At 36.1% G+C, this 14,787-nt stretch overlaps 1 protein-coding gene across 4 annotated transcripts in view; it reads left to right on the top strand.

The window, feature by feature from the left end:
- adgrg2a (adhesion G protein-coupled receptor G2a) overlaps window positions 1–14,787 on the top strand; it is a 64,471-nt gene that overhangs the window by 26,942 nt on the left and 22,742 nt on the right. For 2 of the 4 annotated variants that reach the window (XM_073940730.1, XM_073940729.1), the window contains 16 exons: window positions 146–1,477; window positions 3,175–8,424; window positions 8,634–8,681; window positions 8,789–8,856; window positions 9,203–9,295; window positions 9,380–9,417; window positions 11,687–11,817; window positions 12,076–12,193; window positions 12,304–12,335; window positions 12,423–12,476; window positions 12,591–12,658; window positions 12,800–12,843; window positions 13,274–13,316; window positions 13,403–13,437; window positions 13,511–13,638; window positions 13,729–13,840. In XM_073940730.1, coding sequence (XP_073796831.1) covers window positions 146–1,477; window positions 3,175–8,424; window positions 8,634–8,681; window positions 8,789–8,856; window positions 9,203–9,295; window positions 9,380–9,417; window positions 11,687–11,817; window positions 12,076–12,193; window positions 12,304–12,335; window positions 12,423–12,476; window positions 12,591–12,658; window positions 12,800–12,843; window positions 13,274–13,316; window positions 13,403–13,437; window positions 13,511–13,638; window positions 13,729–13,840 — 7,594 coding nt within the window. The remainder of the gene's footprint in view (window positions 1–145; window positions 1,478–3,174; window positions 8,425–8,633; window positions 8,682–8,788; window positions 8,857–9,202; window positions 9,296–9,379; window positions 9,418–11,686; window positions 11,818–12,075; window positions 12,194–12,303; window positions 12,336–12,422; window positions 12,477–12,590; window positions 12,659–12,799; window positions 12,844–13,273; window positions 13,317–13,402; window positions 13,438–13,510; window positions 13,639–13,728; window positions 13,841–14,787) is intronic. The other 2 variants (XM_073940732.1, XM_073940731.1) reach the window with 1 other exon arrangement.

The raw sequence follows: 14,787 nt of genomic DNA, 5'->3' as shown, positions 1-14,787 counted from the left end.
TACTATTCATTTTTTAGGCTTGCTAACTTCTGTTAAGGGCATGTAGTAAGTGTTGATTTGCCCTGATTCTCACAGTGTATTTTGGGACTACATACCTGTACATGGTGTAGTGATCAAAATTAATTCCTTTCATTTTCTTACACAGGACTGAACCAAATTTTGAATCAGAACAGCAATACCTCTCCTGGTTCAACATCACAACCTATAACCATAACAAGTCCTCCAGGACTCACATCAACATCTTCTTCAATGAATCCCAACACATCACCTACAACTTCTTCAGTGTATCCAAGTACAACAACACAACTCCCACCATCAGCTACTTCAATGAATCCAGATGCAGCACAACTCACATCAACAACTTCTTCAATGACTCCCAGTATGACAACACAACTCGTACAAACAGCTACTTCAACGACTCCCAATACAACAACACAACTCACATCAGAAACTTCTTCAATGACTCTTAATACAACAACACAATTCATATCAACTACAACTTCTTCAATGACTCCTAATACAACAACACAACTGACATCAGAAACTTCTTCAATGACTCCTAATACAACAACACAACTGACATCAGAAACTTCTTCAATGACTCCCAATACAACAACACAACTGACATCAGAAACTTCTTCAATGATTCTTAATACAACAACACAACTGACATCAGAAACTTCTTCAATGACTCCTAATACAACAACACAACTGACATCAGAAACTTCTTCAATGATTCTTAATACAACAACACAATTCACATCAACTACAACTTCTTCAGTGTATCCAAGTACAACAACACAACTCACACCAACAGCTACTTCAATGAATCCAGGCACAACAACACAACTCACATCAGAAACTCCTTCAATGACTCCCATTATGACAACACAACTCGCACCAACAGCTACTTCAATGACTCCCAATACAACAACACAACTAACATCAGAAACTTCTTCAATGACTCCCAATACAACAACACAACTGACATCAGAAACTTCTTCAATGATTCTTAATACAACAACACAACTGACATCAGAAACTTCTTCAATGACTCCTAATACAACAACACAACTGACATCAGAAACTTCTTCAATGACTCCCAATACAACAACACAACTCACATCAGAAACTTCTTCAATGACTCCCAATACAACAACACAACTCACATCAGAAACTTCTTCAATGACTCCCAATACAACAACACAACTCACATCAGAAACTTCTTCAATGACTTCTGATATAACAACACAACTCACATCAACAACTTCTTCAGTGACTCCTGATACAATAGAATCCATGTCAACAACTTCAATGACTCCCAATACAACAACACAACCCACATCAACAACTTCTTCATTGACTCCTGATGCAACAACAGAATCCACATCAACAACTTCACTGACTCCCAATACAGTAACACAACTCACATCAGAAACATCTTCAATTACGAATGTACAGGCTAACACAAACCAAGGTCAGTACACAGATGAAAGATGTTGCTGAATATCAAAAGCTGAAGTGTGTGTGTGTGAGTGCTAAATCGCCTTTAGTCAGAGGGCCATTAAATCACAATTTACTCTCTCTTAGGTGGTTCCAAACCATTATGAGATTTTTTTTTTCTGTTAAAAACAAAAAAAGTATAAATTTTTGGCAAAGACATTTCCTAGATTGGGGGAAATATATTATACAATTAAAGTCCATGACGACAGGATACCAACATTGCTCAAAACAACTTTTTTGTGTACAACATAGAGAGAAAGTGGGTAAATGTCCTTTTTGTGTGTAGTACCCCCTTAAAAGAATAGTAGTTTAATCATAATTATAACGATAATGAAAGAACAAAATTGTTAGAATCACTTTTTATAGCGTATGAATGATAAAAACAGACTATTAGAATCCATCCTGTTTTAACAAGCTGAAGGATTTAAAGCTGCAGACAACAAAGCTAATACGTAGCATGAATCTCAATCCACTCCCTAGTTTCCAGTGTTGTGGATCAGTAGGTTGTGTATATGAATTTAGCCCCTGGTAAAGACAGTGATTAGGTTGGTTCACTACACATTGGGACATATTAGGCTTCATTTTAAAGATCTAGACACAAAGTCTAAAAAGCATGTTGTCCACTTTTGCTATTTTAGAGATGAAAAATACACTTAAGAGCATTCAATTACCAATCAGAGTCTCATCTCCCATTCCCTTTAAGAGTCAGTTGTGTCGTGCCATGGCTAATTTGCTATTTACATGACAGACTTTGTAAAATGAAAAACTTAATGCTTTACTAGTCAGAAAATTTCCAGCACGAGGATAAAGAACAAGCCTCCTCCATTTGCCTTTTATTCTTTACTTTACTCCTTTACTTTTGTGGATAAGAAAACAGTGTTGTACACACTCCACTGAAGACATCCATTAGTCTACATATTTAATTTTGTTTGAAAAGCTCAAAGATTCGTTTCAAAACTATTTCTAAATTCAGTTTTAATTCGTAGAAAACAAATGAATAAACAATAAAAATGAAGTGTGGTCAAAAAACAGAGTTATATCCAAACACACGTCCTATTCTTATGCCCATGTGGTAGTGCATATGTCTCCATACGTCTTAACACACCTCCTTTTTAGACCAGAACACCTATGAGTCCACAAAGTGACGCAGTTGTATTTGCTATTTAAACAACGTGGCGCAAAACGTAAAAATTAGGGTTGTGCAAATCATGCCAAATACCTCTTGTGCCCTATTGATCCGGCTGTGTGATAGGGCCCATTGAGTGTGACATGGGAGTGTACTTGTTGTACAACATCCAAACTGGATTTTATAAACAGCAAAATACTGTTGTATAAATAAAATTTATAAAGTTTTTAAAAGCACATTATAGCTAAATAATTTGATTGTTTCATATGCCAGTGACATTTCAGGCATTAATCATTTATTACTGTTTAATAGATTAACTAGTCTAGCTATGTTTTTTTCATGTTAGCTATAAATAAACAGGTTATTTTTAGAAAACACCTCTCGATTGTCATTATGTTTTTTTCCACATGATTTAGGTTTTAAGCTTGCTAACTTCTTTTAAGGGCATGTAGTAAGTGTTGATTTGCCCTGATTCTCACAGTGTATTTTGGGACTACATAGATGGTGTAGTGATCAAAATTAATTCCTTTCATTTTCTTACACAGGACAGAACCAGGATTTAAGCCAGAACAGCAGTACCTCTCCTGATTCAACGTCACAACCTACAACCACAACAAGTCCTCCAGATCTCACATCAACATCTTCTTCAATAAATCCCAACTCATCAACTACAACTTCTTCAGTGTATACAAGTACAACAACACAACTCCCACCAACAGCTACTTCAATGAATCCAGATACAGCACAACTCACAACAACTTCTTCAATGACTAACAATACAACAACACAACTGACATCAGAAACTTCTTCAATGACTCTCAATGTATCAACACAACTCACGACAACTACAACTTCTTCAGTGTATCCAAGTACAACAACACAACTCACACCAACAGCTACTTCAATGAATCCAGGTATAACAACACAACTCACATCAGAAACTTTTTCAATGACTCCCAACACAACAACACAACTCACATCAACAACTTCTTCAATGACTCCTGTTACAATAGAATCCATGTCAACAACTTCAACGACTTCCAGTACAACACAACTCACATCAACAACTTTAATGACTCCCAATACAATAACACAACTCACATCAACAAATTCAATGACTCCCAATACAACAACACAACTCACATCAACAACTCCAGTAACTCCCAATACAAACACACAACTCACGTCAACAACTCCATTGACTCCCAATACAACAACACAACTCACATCAACGACTTCTTCTGTGACTTCTTATACAACAACAGAATCCACATCAACAACCTCAATGACTCCCAATACAGCAACACAACTCAAATTAACAACTTCTTCAATGACTCCTGATATAACAACACAACTCGCATCAACAACTTCTTCAATGACTCCCAATACAACAACACAACTCACATCAACAACTTCTTCTGTGACTTCTTATACAACAACAGAATACACATCAACAACTTCAATGACTCCCAATACAACAACACAACTCACATCAACAACTCCAATGATTCTGAATACAACAACACAACCCACATCAAAAACTTCTTCAATGACTCCTGATACAACAACAGAATCCACATCAACAACCTCAATGACTCCCAATACAACAGCACAACTCACATCCACAACTTCAATGACTCTTGATACAACAACACAACCCACATCAACATCTTCTTCAGTGACTCCTGATACAACAACAGAATCCACATCAACAACTTTAATGACTCCCAATACAACAGCACAACTCACATTAACAACTTCTTCAATTACTCCTGATACAACAACACAACTCACATCAGAAACTTCATCAATGACTCCCAATACAACAACACAACTCACATCAACAACTCCAATGACTCCGAATACAACAACACAACTCACATCAACGACTTCTTTAATGACTGCTGATACAACAACAGAATCCACATCAACAACCTCAATGACTCCCAATACAGCTACACAACTCACATCAACAACTTCAATGACTCCTGAATCAACAACACAACCCACATCAACAACTTCTTCAGTGACTCCTGATACAACAACAGAATCCGCATCAACAACTTCAATGACTCCGAATACAAACACAGAATCCACATCAACAACCTCAATGACTCCCAATACAACAACACAACTCACATCAACAACTTCTTCAAAGACTCCTGATACAACAACACAACTCACATCAGACACTTATTTAATCACTCTTAATACAACAACACAACTTATATCAACAACTTCTTCAGTGACTCCTGATGCAACAGTATCCATGTCAACAGCTTCAACGACTCCCAATAAAACAACACAACTCACATCAGAAACTTCTTCAAGGACTTCCAGTATAGCAACAGAATCCACATCAACAACTTCAATGATACCCAATACAACAACACAACTCAAATCAGAAATTTCTTCATTGACTCCCAGTACAGTAACACAACTCACAACAACAACTTCAATGACTCGCAATACAACAACACAACTATCAACAACTTCTTCAATCACTCCCAACACAACAACACAACTCACATCAAGAACTTTTTCAATGACTCCTCATACAACAACACAACTCACATCAACAACTTCAATGACTCCCAATACAACAACACAACTGACATCAGAAACTTCTTCAATGACTCTTGATACAACAACAGGATCCACATCAACAACTTCAATGACTCCGAATACAACAACACAACTCACATCAACGACTTCTTCAATGACTCCTGATACAACAGAATCCATGTCAACAACTCCAATGGCTCCCAATACAGCAACACAATTCACATCAGAATATTCTTCAATGACTCCTGATACAACAAAACTCACATCAAAAACTTCATTAATGACTCCCAATATAACAACACAACTCACATCAACAACTTCAATGAATTCCAATACAACAACACAACTTACATCAACAACTTCTTCAATGACTTCAGATACAGCAACACAATTCACATCAGAAACTTCTTCAATCACTCCTAATACAACAGCTAAATTCACTTTAATGACTTCAATGAATCCCAATACAACAACACAACTCAAATCAGAAATTTCTTCATTGACTCCCAGTACAGTAACACAACTCACATCAACAACTTCTTCAGTGACTCCTGATTCAACAGAATCCATGTCAACAACGTCAATGATTCCCAATACAACAACAAAACTCAAATCAGAAATTTCTTCATCGACTCCCAGTACAGTAACACAACTCACATCAACAACTTCTTCAATGACTCCCAATACAACAACACAACTTAAATCAGAAACTTCTTCAGTGACTACTGATACAACAACCCAACTCACATCAACAACTTCTTTAATGACTCCCAATGCAACAACACAACTCACATCAGAAACTTCATCAATGACTCTTGATACAACAACAGAATCCACATCAACAACTTCAATGACTCCAAATACAACAACACAACTCACATCAACAACTTCTTTAGTGACTCCTGATACAACAGAATCCATGTCAACAACTCCAATGGCTCCCAATAAAGCAACACAATTCACATCAGAAATTTCTTCAATGACTCCTGATACAACAACAAAACTCACATCAGAAACTTTTTCAATGACTTCAGATACAGCAACACAACTCACATCAACAACCTCAATGACTCCCAATTCAGCAACACAACTCACATCAACAACTTCTTCAATGATACCTGAATCAACAACACAACTTACATCAACAACTTCAATAACTCGCAATACAACAACACAACTATCTTCAACTTCTTCAATCACTCTCAACACAACAACACAACTCACATCAAGAACTTTTTCAATGACTCCTAATACAACACAACTTACATCAACAACTTCTTCAATCACTCCCAATACATCACAAGTCACATTAACAACTTCAATGACTCCTGATACAACACAACTCACAACAGAATCTTCTTCAATGACTCCTGATACAACAACAGAGTCCACATCAGCAACTTCAATAACTCCCGATACAACAACACAACTCACATCAGCAACTTTTTCAATGACTCCTGATAATCCAACACAACTCAAATCAGAAACTTCTTCAATGGCTCCCGATACAACAACACAACTAACATCAAAAACTCCTTTAATGACTCCTGATACAACAACAGAGTCCACATCAACAACTTCAATAGCTCCCGATACAACAACACAACTCACATCAACAACTTCTTCAATGACTCCCAATACAACAACACAACTCACAACAACAACTAATTCAATGACTCCCAATACAACAACACAACTTAAATCAGAAACTTCTTCAGTGACTACTCATACAACAACCCAACTCACATCAACAACTTTTTTAATGACTCCCAATACAACAACACAACTCACATCAGAAACTTCATCAATGACTCCCAATACAACACATCTCAAATCAGAAACTTCTTCAATGACTCTTGATACAACAACAGAATCCACATCAACAACTTCAATGACTCCAAATACAACACAACTCACATCAACAACTTCTTCAGTGACTCCTGATACAACAGAATCCATGTCAACAACTCCAATGGCTCCCAATACAGCAACACAATTCACATCAGAATATTCTTCAATGACTCCTGATACAACAAAACTCACATCAGAAACTTCATCGATGACTCCCAATACAACAACACAACTTACATCAACAACTTTTTCAATGACTTTAGATACAGCAACACAACTCGCATCAGAAACTTCTTCAATGTCTCCCAATACAACAGCAAAATTCACTTTAACGACTTCAATGAATCCAGATACAGCAACACAACTCACATCAGAAACTTCTTCAATGAATCCAGTTACAACAACACAACTCACATCAACAACTTCAATGACTCCCAATACAACAACACAACTCACATCAGAAACTTCTTCAATGACTCCCAATACAACACAACTCACATCAGAAACTTCTTCAATGACTCTTGACACAACCACAAAATCCACATCAACAACTTCAATGACTCCGAATACAACAACACAACTCACATCAACAACTTCTTCAATGACTCCTGATACAACAGAATCCATGTCAACAACTCCAATGGCTCCCAATACAGCAACACAATTAACATCAGAATATTCTTCAATGACTCCTGATACAACAACAAAACTCTCATCAGAAACTTCATCAATGACTCCCAATACAACACAACTCACATCAATAACTTCAATGAATCCCAATACAACAACACAACTTACATCAACAACTTCTTCAATGACTTCAGATACAGCAACACAACTCACATCAGAAACTTCTTCAATGAATCCAGTTACAACAACACAACTCACATCAACAACTTCTTCAATGACTCCAGATACAGCCACAGAACTCACATCAACACCATCTACAACTTCAATGAATTCAGATACATCGAGACAACTTCCACCCACATCAACTACAGCTTCTTCAATGAATCCAAATACATCAACACAAATTTCCCTCACATCAACTACCACAACGCAATCAACCATTACACCTTCAGCTCAAGCTCTGACAGATTCAGATGTGAATAGCACAACTATTCTGTCAAACATGTCATCTCCTTCTTCTTCTCCAACCTCACCAGTGTCTACCACAACCCCTCAAACTACCCTGACCACATCAATATCTGCCCAGAATCTTACAAGCATTAGCCAACCAATCAGTGACTCCGATAACTCAGATACAACAACCAACAGCGCAACAGCAATCTTTTCCACTGCACCAAAAATCACAACTCAAGTAACCAATCAGACGGCGGTTCTGCGAACAATGACGAATAATGATACATTAGTCACAGGTGCGGCTATTATCACTGCCTTCTGATTATGTCTTTTTTTCTCCATTATCTGAAAAAGACAGATGGTTTCTAATTCGGTGATAATTACAGGATGTTAAATTAAATTCCTTACCTTCATTCTCTCATTCTGCCACATATTACATAATTTATACATTTTAAAATTAATCCTAATGGTTCAAGGCTTTGATGTGTCCTTGCCTTTGTTTCAGATCCATTCGTGGCACAGTGTAACTTTTCCCAGTACTGCACTAATGAATGTAAGAAGGAAAACATTTTTTAGACAAACCTTATTTTACTTAGAGGAGACATATTTTAATGTGGTGATTTCTGGGTATGTGTATAAATATCTGTTTTTACGTCACAGCTTCATACTACTGGATGCTTGTGGAGGTGAATGGCTCTAATTTGACAGAGAAAGAGATTGACATTTGGGTAAGAGCAGATTTTTCTAATAACAACGTCTATATAAATATATATTCAATAAAGTTGTGTAACGTTTGGTAATATTTCAATCAGGGGTGTCCAAACTCGGTCCTTGGGGGCCGGTGTCCTACATATTTTAGTTCCAACCCCATTATAACAAACCTGAACCAGCTAATCAAGCTCTTTCTAGGTTTACCAGAAACATCCAGGCAGGTTTGTTAGAGGAAGTTGGAGCTAAACTGTGTTAGACACCGGCCCTCCAGGAGCATGCCTGGACACCCCTGATTTAAATTATTGCAATGTTTTCATTGTGACATTTTATCTTTTTATTCTCATGCTTTCCCCCTATATTCAGTTTTCAGATCTTTTTAATATGAGCACCTGCTCTGCTGGATTTTCAATAACAGGAGTCAATAATACATCATGCCAAACTAGCATAGTCTTTGTGGTAAGTCTTATTTGTTTCGGAGTTAAATGTTTGGATGTTGTCCAACATTTAATAATTATAAATATATTTTTTTCATCTACATAGACTGCTGAGGTTAGATGTGAAGACAAGCAGAACATTCAGTAAGTCAAACCAAATTTTCTTAACTACTCAACAAAACCTCTTAACTACACAACAAAAATGTGACCGTGAAGCAGTGGTCCCCAACCCCCAGGCTGCGGACTGGTAGCGATGCGTGCATCAATTGTTACCGGGCCGTACAAGAAATCATAAATTATTTCTGTTTTATTTATTATTGAAGTCTTAATAATCTTTTATTTTGAAAAATCTTTTATTTAAAAAAAATTCTGTCGGTTATATCTCGTTCACCTGAAGGCCAAAATTTAACCCACAAGTATAGCAAAATGAGTAACAAACAGACATCTTTGGAAAGTTTCTTTTGCGAAGGGGAAAAAGCCCTTTGAAGTACCTATGAACTGCCAAGGAATGGATCTATAACCTATTTGACAACAAATGGGTGAATCCAGCATGTCTATGCAAGCATGAGATCAACTGGTGGAGATTGCAAATGATGGCGGCACAGTTCACATACCACATCTTTTCTATGCACAAGTTTGTTATTTCCAATGGAGGCATGCAGCTTACATATTGAGAACGATGCTCTCGCGCCATCTAGGGGGATCCAATTGAAAACACCTCAACTTTTCTGAATACTGCTAGTGCTACGCGAGTCACATGACGAACTGACCGATCAGCTTCATAATTTGTTTAGAATATACACGTACAGCCTCGCTTTCGTTTTTTTAAATATTGGCCACATGAAATAAGCAAATTGTCAAGCACTGACTGGTCTGAAGTAATAAAAAGGTTGGGGACCACTGCCCTGGATTACAAAAATTAAAAAAAACAATATAACAATAAAACTTATGTTGCACAGTTATATTTTTGTAAATAGCCAAAAAACATTGTATGGGTCAAAACTATTGATTTTTCTTTTATGCCAAAAATGGAAAGTTAAATAAAGATCATCTTCCATGAAGATATTTTGTAAATTTCCTATTAATAATTGATAAAGCATTGCAATCATTTAAATTTATTTAAAAAGCTTAAGGGCAATTCATGTTTTTCAATATTTAGATTTCTTTGAACCTTCTGATTCCAAACTTCCAAATAAAGCAGTTGCATCACAGCCTAATGTTATCCTAACCTAATTACTTGGATTTTTGTCTTGTTTCTAGTCCAAATATCTACAAATTCTTAAATCAAGAAGCATTTTCTAGACAAGCAAAATATATTGTCTTGTTTTAAGAAATAATATGCCAAAATAAAGTGAGTTTTTCCTTAAATCAAGCTAAATAATCTGCCAATGGGGTGAGCAAAATAATCTTGTTTTTCGATTTGTGAAAAGATTATTTTGCTTATCCCATTGGCAGATTACTTTGCTTGATTTAAGGAAAAACTCACTTCATTTTGGCATATTATTTCTTAAAACAAGACCATATGTTTTGCTTGTCTAGAAAATGCTTCTTGATTTAAGAACTTTTAGATATTTGGACTGGAAACAAGGCAAACAAAATTTAAGTAAAAAAAGCATTTTTTGCAGTGTATGACTGGTTTTGTGGTCCAGGGTCATAAATAGCCGGCAGCTAGCTCTCTGAAACTCTCACATGGTTGCCCATTGAAGCTAAGTACCTGGATGGGAGACCACATGGCAAAGCTAGGTTGTTGCCAGAAGTAGTGTTAGTGAGACCAGGAGGGGGCGATCAGCCTGTGGTCTGTGTGGGTCCCAGTATATTGCTGGGGACACCATACTGCTCAGTGAGTGTTGTCTTTCGAATGAGACGTTAAACCGAGATCCTGACTCTCTTTGGTCTTTAAAAGTCCCAGGATGTGCTTCAGAAAAGAGTCTGGGTTTAACTGTGCCGTCGTATCATCCAGATGAATACTGCACACTGGTGGTGGATGAGGAGATTCCCACCAGAAATGCATAAAGCACTTTGAGTATCCAGAAAAGCACTATATAAATACAAGGAATTATAATTATTATTAAATGGCCTTCAGATGGACTGATTTTGCCTCATGACCTACATTATTTAAAGGGTTTACCCTCCTCAATGAATGCTTTGAAGAGATAAGGTGTATAAGCAACCAAAATACCTATTCCTTGTAACTTCTACACCATGAATTAAACATGCACCAAAATTCATGGAAGTAAAAAGTGTCCATTACATATATCATTCTGAAGGGCCTTTTAAATGTGGAGCAATTATATTTGGAATGACCCTTCAAATATGATACCCTTCAGATGCAGATTTACCCCATTTGAAATGCAGCAATGTTCTCATTCAAATTCAACAATAAGTGACGCCGCTACTGCCTCCCTTCCTACAGAGCGACCAATTGCACTGTGCTGCTACAGTTGAGCCAGCCTGTGAATAAATACATCCTCCACAGTCTGATAGAAAACAGGACTACAGACCCATCAATCCAGGTCCAGCTTCTGGGAGACATTGAAAGAGTGGGTGAGTATAGACAAACGCATACATTTGGATTTTATCACGTAATTTATATTCAGACTTCAGGAACAGCTGACACAAAAATGAAATCCAATCCTCAATTACCCATCCATATGTCTTTCTAAAAAAGAATTGTGAGTGCATACTAAGTCTGTTAGACTACAAAATGAATCTTAAAGCACCATAAAAGTGATCTATATGAAGACATAAAAATCATAGGCAGCAGTTTAAAAGATAGTCTCATTGACTGACTTTTGTTAATAGGAAAAGGTCTTTGTCCAGAGCCCAATACTTCAGCCCCTGGAGATGGTTTTTTGTACTGCACATCTCCAATGTCTTACAATGATGTCTGCAAGAGCCAAGAATATGTCAACGTCACATGGTAAGATATACTGTTCATTACAGACTTGACATAATTTTACAAGTGATTGTAATGTTAAGAAGTTTATGCGAGATCACACTATTAATTCCTCTTTCTTTTTCTTGCATTAGCTCCTATAATTACTTGATTGCTAATCAATCCAGTGAGTGTTATTTCTCTTTATATTTACTTTTGGCCATCATTAACAAAAATTATATCCAATTAAAAAATATATATATATATTTTGTAGACAATGACAAGCAAGTCACAAGCAATTGTACGTGTTATGGGGCTAACGATAATGGTAAGTGGAACTGATTGTATATAAATGTACATACATTGTTAATATACTGTATACAAGTGTGTGTTGTGCACTAATCGGAGGCTCTCTTTCTTCTACTTGTATTACTATTTTTAGAGACGTATTATGCTGTTCGTCTAAAGATTGAAAGCCCAGATGTGAATTTCACCTACGTTCAGAACATGGTGAGTCTCTGTAAAAATGGTTTAAGTGAAAGGGTAAGCAAATAGTATCGCTATTTAATAAAATTGGCATGACAGTGGATTATTGCAATGAATGACAAAATATGAATATGGTTTTGTTACTATTATTTCTACATCCAACAGGTTGTACAGTTGAGCACTCCCTGTAGCGGATTTGGAATACCAAAGTATGTATACAATTCCTACTAAATCTGATCATACTTCATTTTATTAGATGATAAATAAATAAAAACTTTTAAAATAAAAAGTTTTCATTCGAATAAATAAGCGTTTTATTGTGTCACTTGTGTTATCTTGAATCTTGTTTTAAATACCTCTGACAGGATTATTTGGTGTATATTGTATTGATACACATGTTTTTATTTGGTGTGTAAATGTAATTCATGATTAAAATTGTTTAAAGTAATTTAAAAATTAAAACAAACAAGACACATTCTAATAAATTAATATGTTACTGTGATAAAGAAACATTTGGGATCAGTAAGATTAAAAAAAAAATGAAGGCTTATCAATAACATTAAATTAAGTAAAAGTGACAGATTTCTGACAAGTTATTATATAAATTGTGTGTATGACAATTATTCTCTTTGTTCACAGGTCTATGTGTGATTCTTCTTCTGAATTGTACCAGCTGTACAAGGTAAACTTCCATTTGTTTCCAATTTCAGTTAAATAATCTTGTTGGATGAACATTTTTCTGTACATAAAGTTCTTGATGCTTTGCAGGGAATGCACTTGGAATGTTTTGGTGAAGGAACAAGGTATTTTTCTCTACAATATATGTGTATGTATGTCTGTACAATACATCAGATTAACCTGTCTATTTTCCCTAAGGCTATACTCATGTATGCTAGCTCTGCAGCTGTCAAAACCACTGAATGTTTGTACAGTTAGTAAAGCTATTCGCAAGTCTTGGATGAACAGTATCAACATTAGTTTTGATGGCCCTCTCAGAAGATTGGGTGAGTGTTAAACTGTATGTACAGGTATTCCTCATTTATTCAAGTGATGTAAACAGTGAAAATGCTATTTTCTGCTTCTCTGCTATACAGCTATATGTCAGTCGCTCAATGTCTCAGAAACCATTCCTTTGAATTCCACATTAACTTGGGTCTCGGTTGACAATTACTTGGATATCAATGACGTCACCGACAATATGACATGGTAAATATTATAAAGTCCAGTTTTTACACTTTTGCACATGGCATTTTCGTTTGCAATCTGCTATATTTACAAATGTGAATTTGTTTAATTAAGCCAAATGGCAAGATTAATGAAGTGTCACCCACAAAGAACAACTTTCAAAGCAATTCTGAATCTTTGGCAGTGTATAAATCCCTGATTTGTGTGGCTGGATTATTTATGGAACACAATTTATGGAATTGTGTTCTTATTATTTATGGAACCAACCAGTCAGATATAAATTTTAGGTTTAGGACTGCATTTGTTGTATTGAGAAACATTCTTATCAGCATATTTTGGCTAAAAACTTTGTCCTATTTAGGTAAGGCACAATCAATGGCTTGCTGACTGCATTAAAGAATTATAAATGCACAACATGGAGGCAAAAAAACACCCAACATGCAGTGGTGCCTATGCAAAGTTCATTCAAAATCCTTTAACACATGGCAAGCCGTTGATTATGCCACTTATTTCATAGTCATTTGCTAAGTTATAGATTAGTTTTGCTCTTTGCAGAGCAGTATTTTGACCGAATTTTTGTCAGTTATGAAATAACTAATCTCCTTTTTGAATCCTATTTGTTTTTGCATAAAGTGAAATAGCAAACATATCGGGACCAGTAAGCAGTTGTTCAAATACATGAAAATGAAGGCTTTACAACTCTCACTGAATTGCTATGGTTACTGCTAATGTTTAGAAAAATGCATTTATTTCTAAATGTGCGTTCACACCGAAAGCGTCAAAGTAGCCGAAGTCATTAGTTTTGAATGGGAGCCTATGGCGATAGGCGGCGAGGAGCAGCATGGTGCAGTTTTGCTAATGTAGGCGTTGAGGAGAGTTTAAATCAAGTCAACTTCATGGTAATGAGCTATGACATGGTTTGGCAGCAAGCAATCAGACTGTAAAAGTCCACCACTTGAGAGAAGTCC

This window comes from Danio rerio, chromosome 24, assembly GCF_049306965.1.
Source record: "Danio rerio strain Tuebingen ecotype United States chromosome 24, GRCz12tu, whole genome shotgun sequence".
Lineage (NCBI taxonomy): Eukaryota > Metazoa > Chordata > Actinopteri > Cypriniformes > Danionidae > Danio > Danio rerio.
Note: the sequence above shows the minus strand (reverse complement) of the source record. Positions and strands in the feature narration are given on the sequence as shown.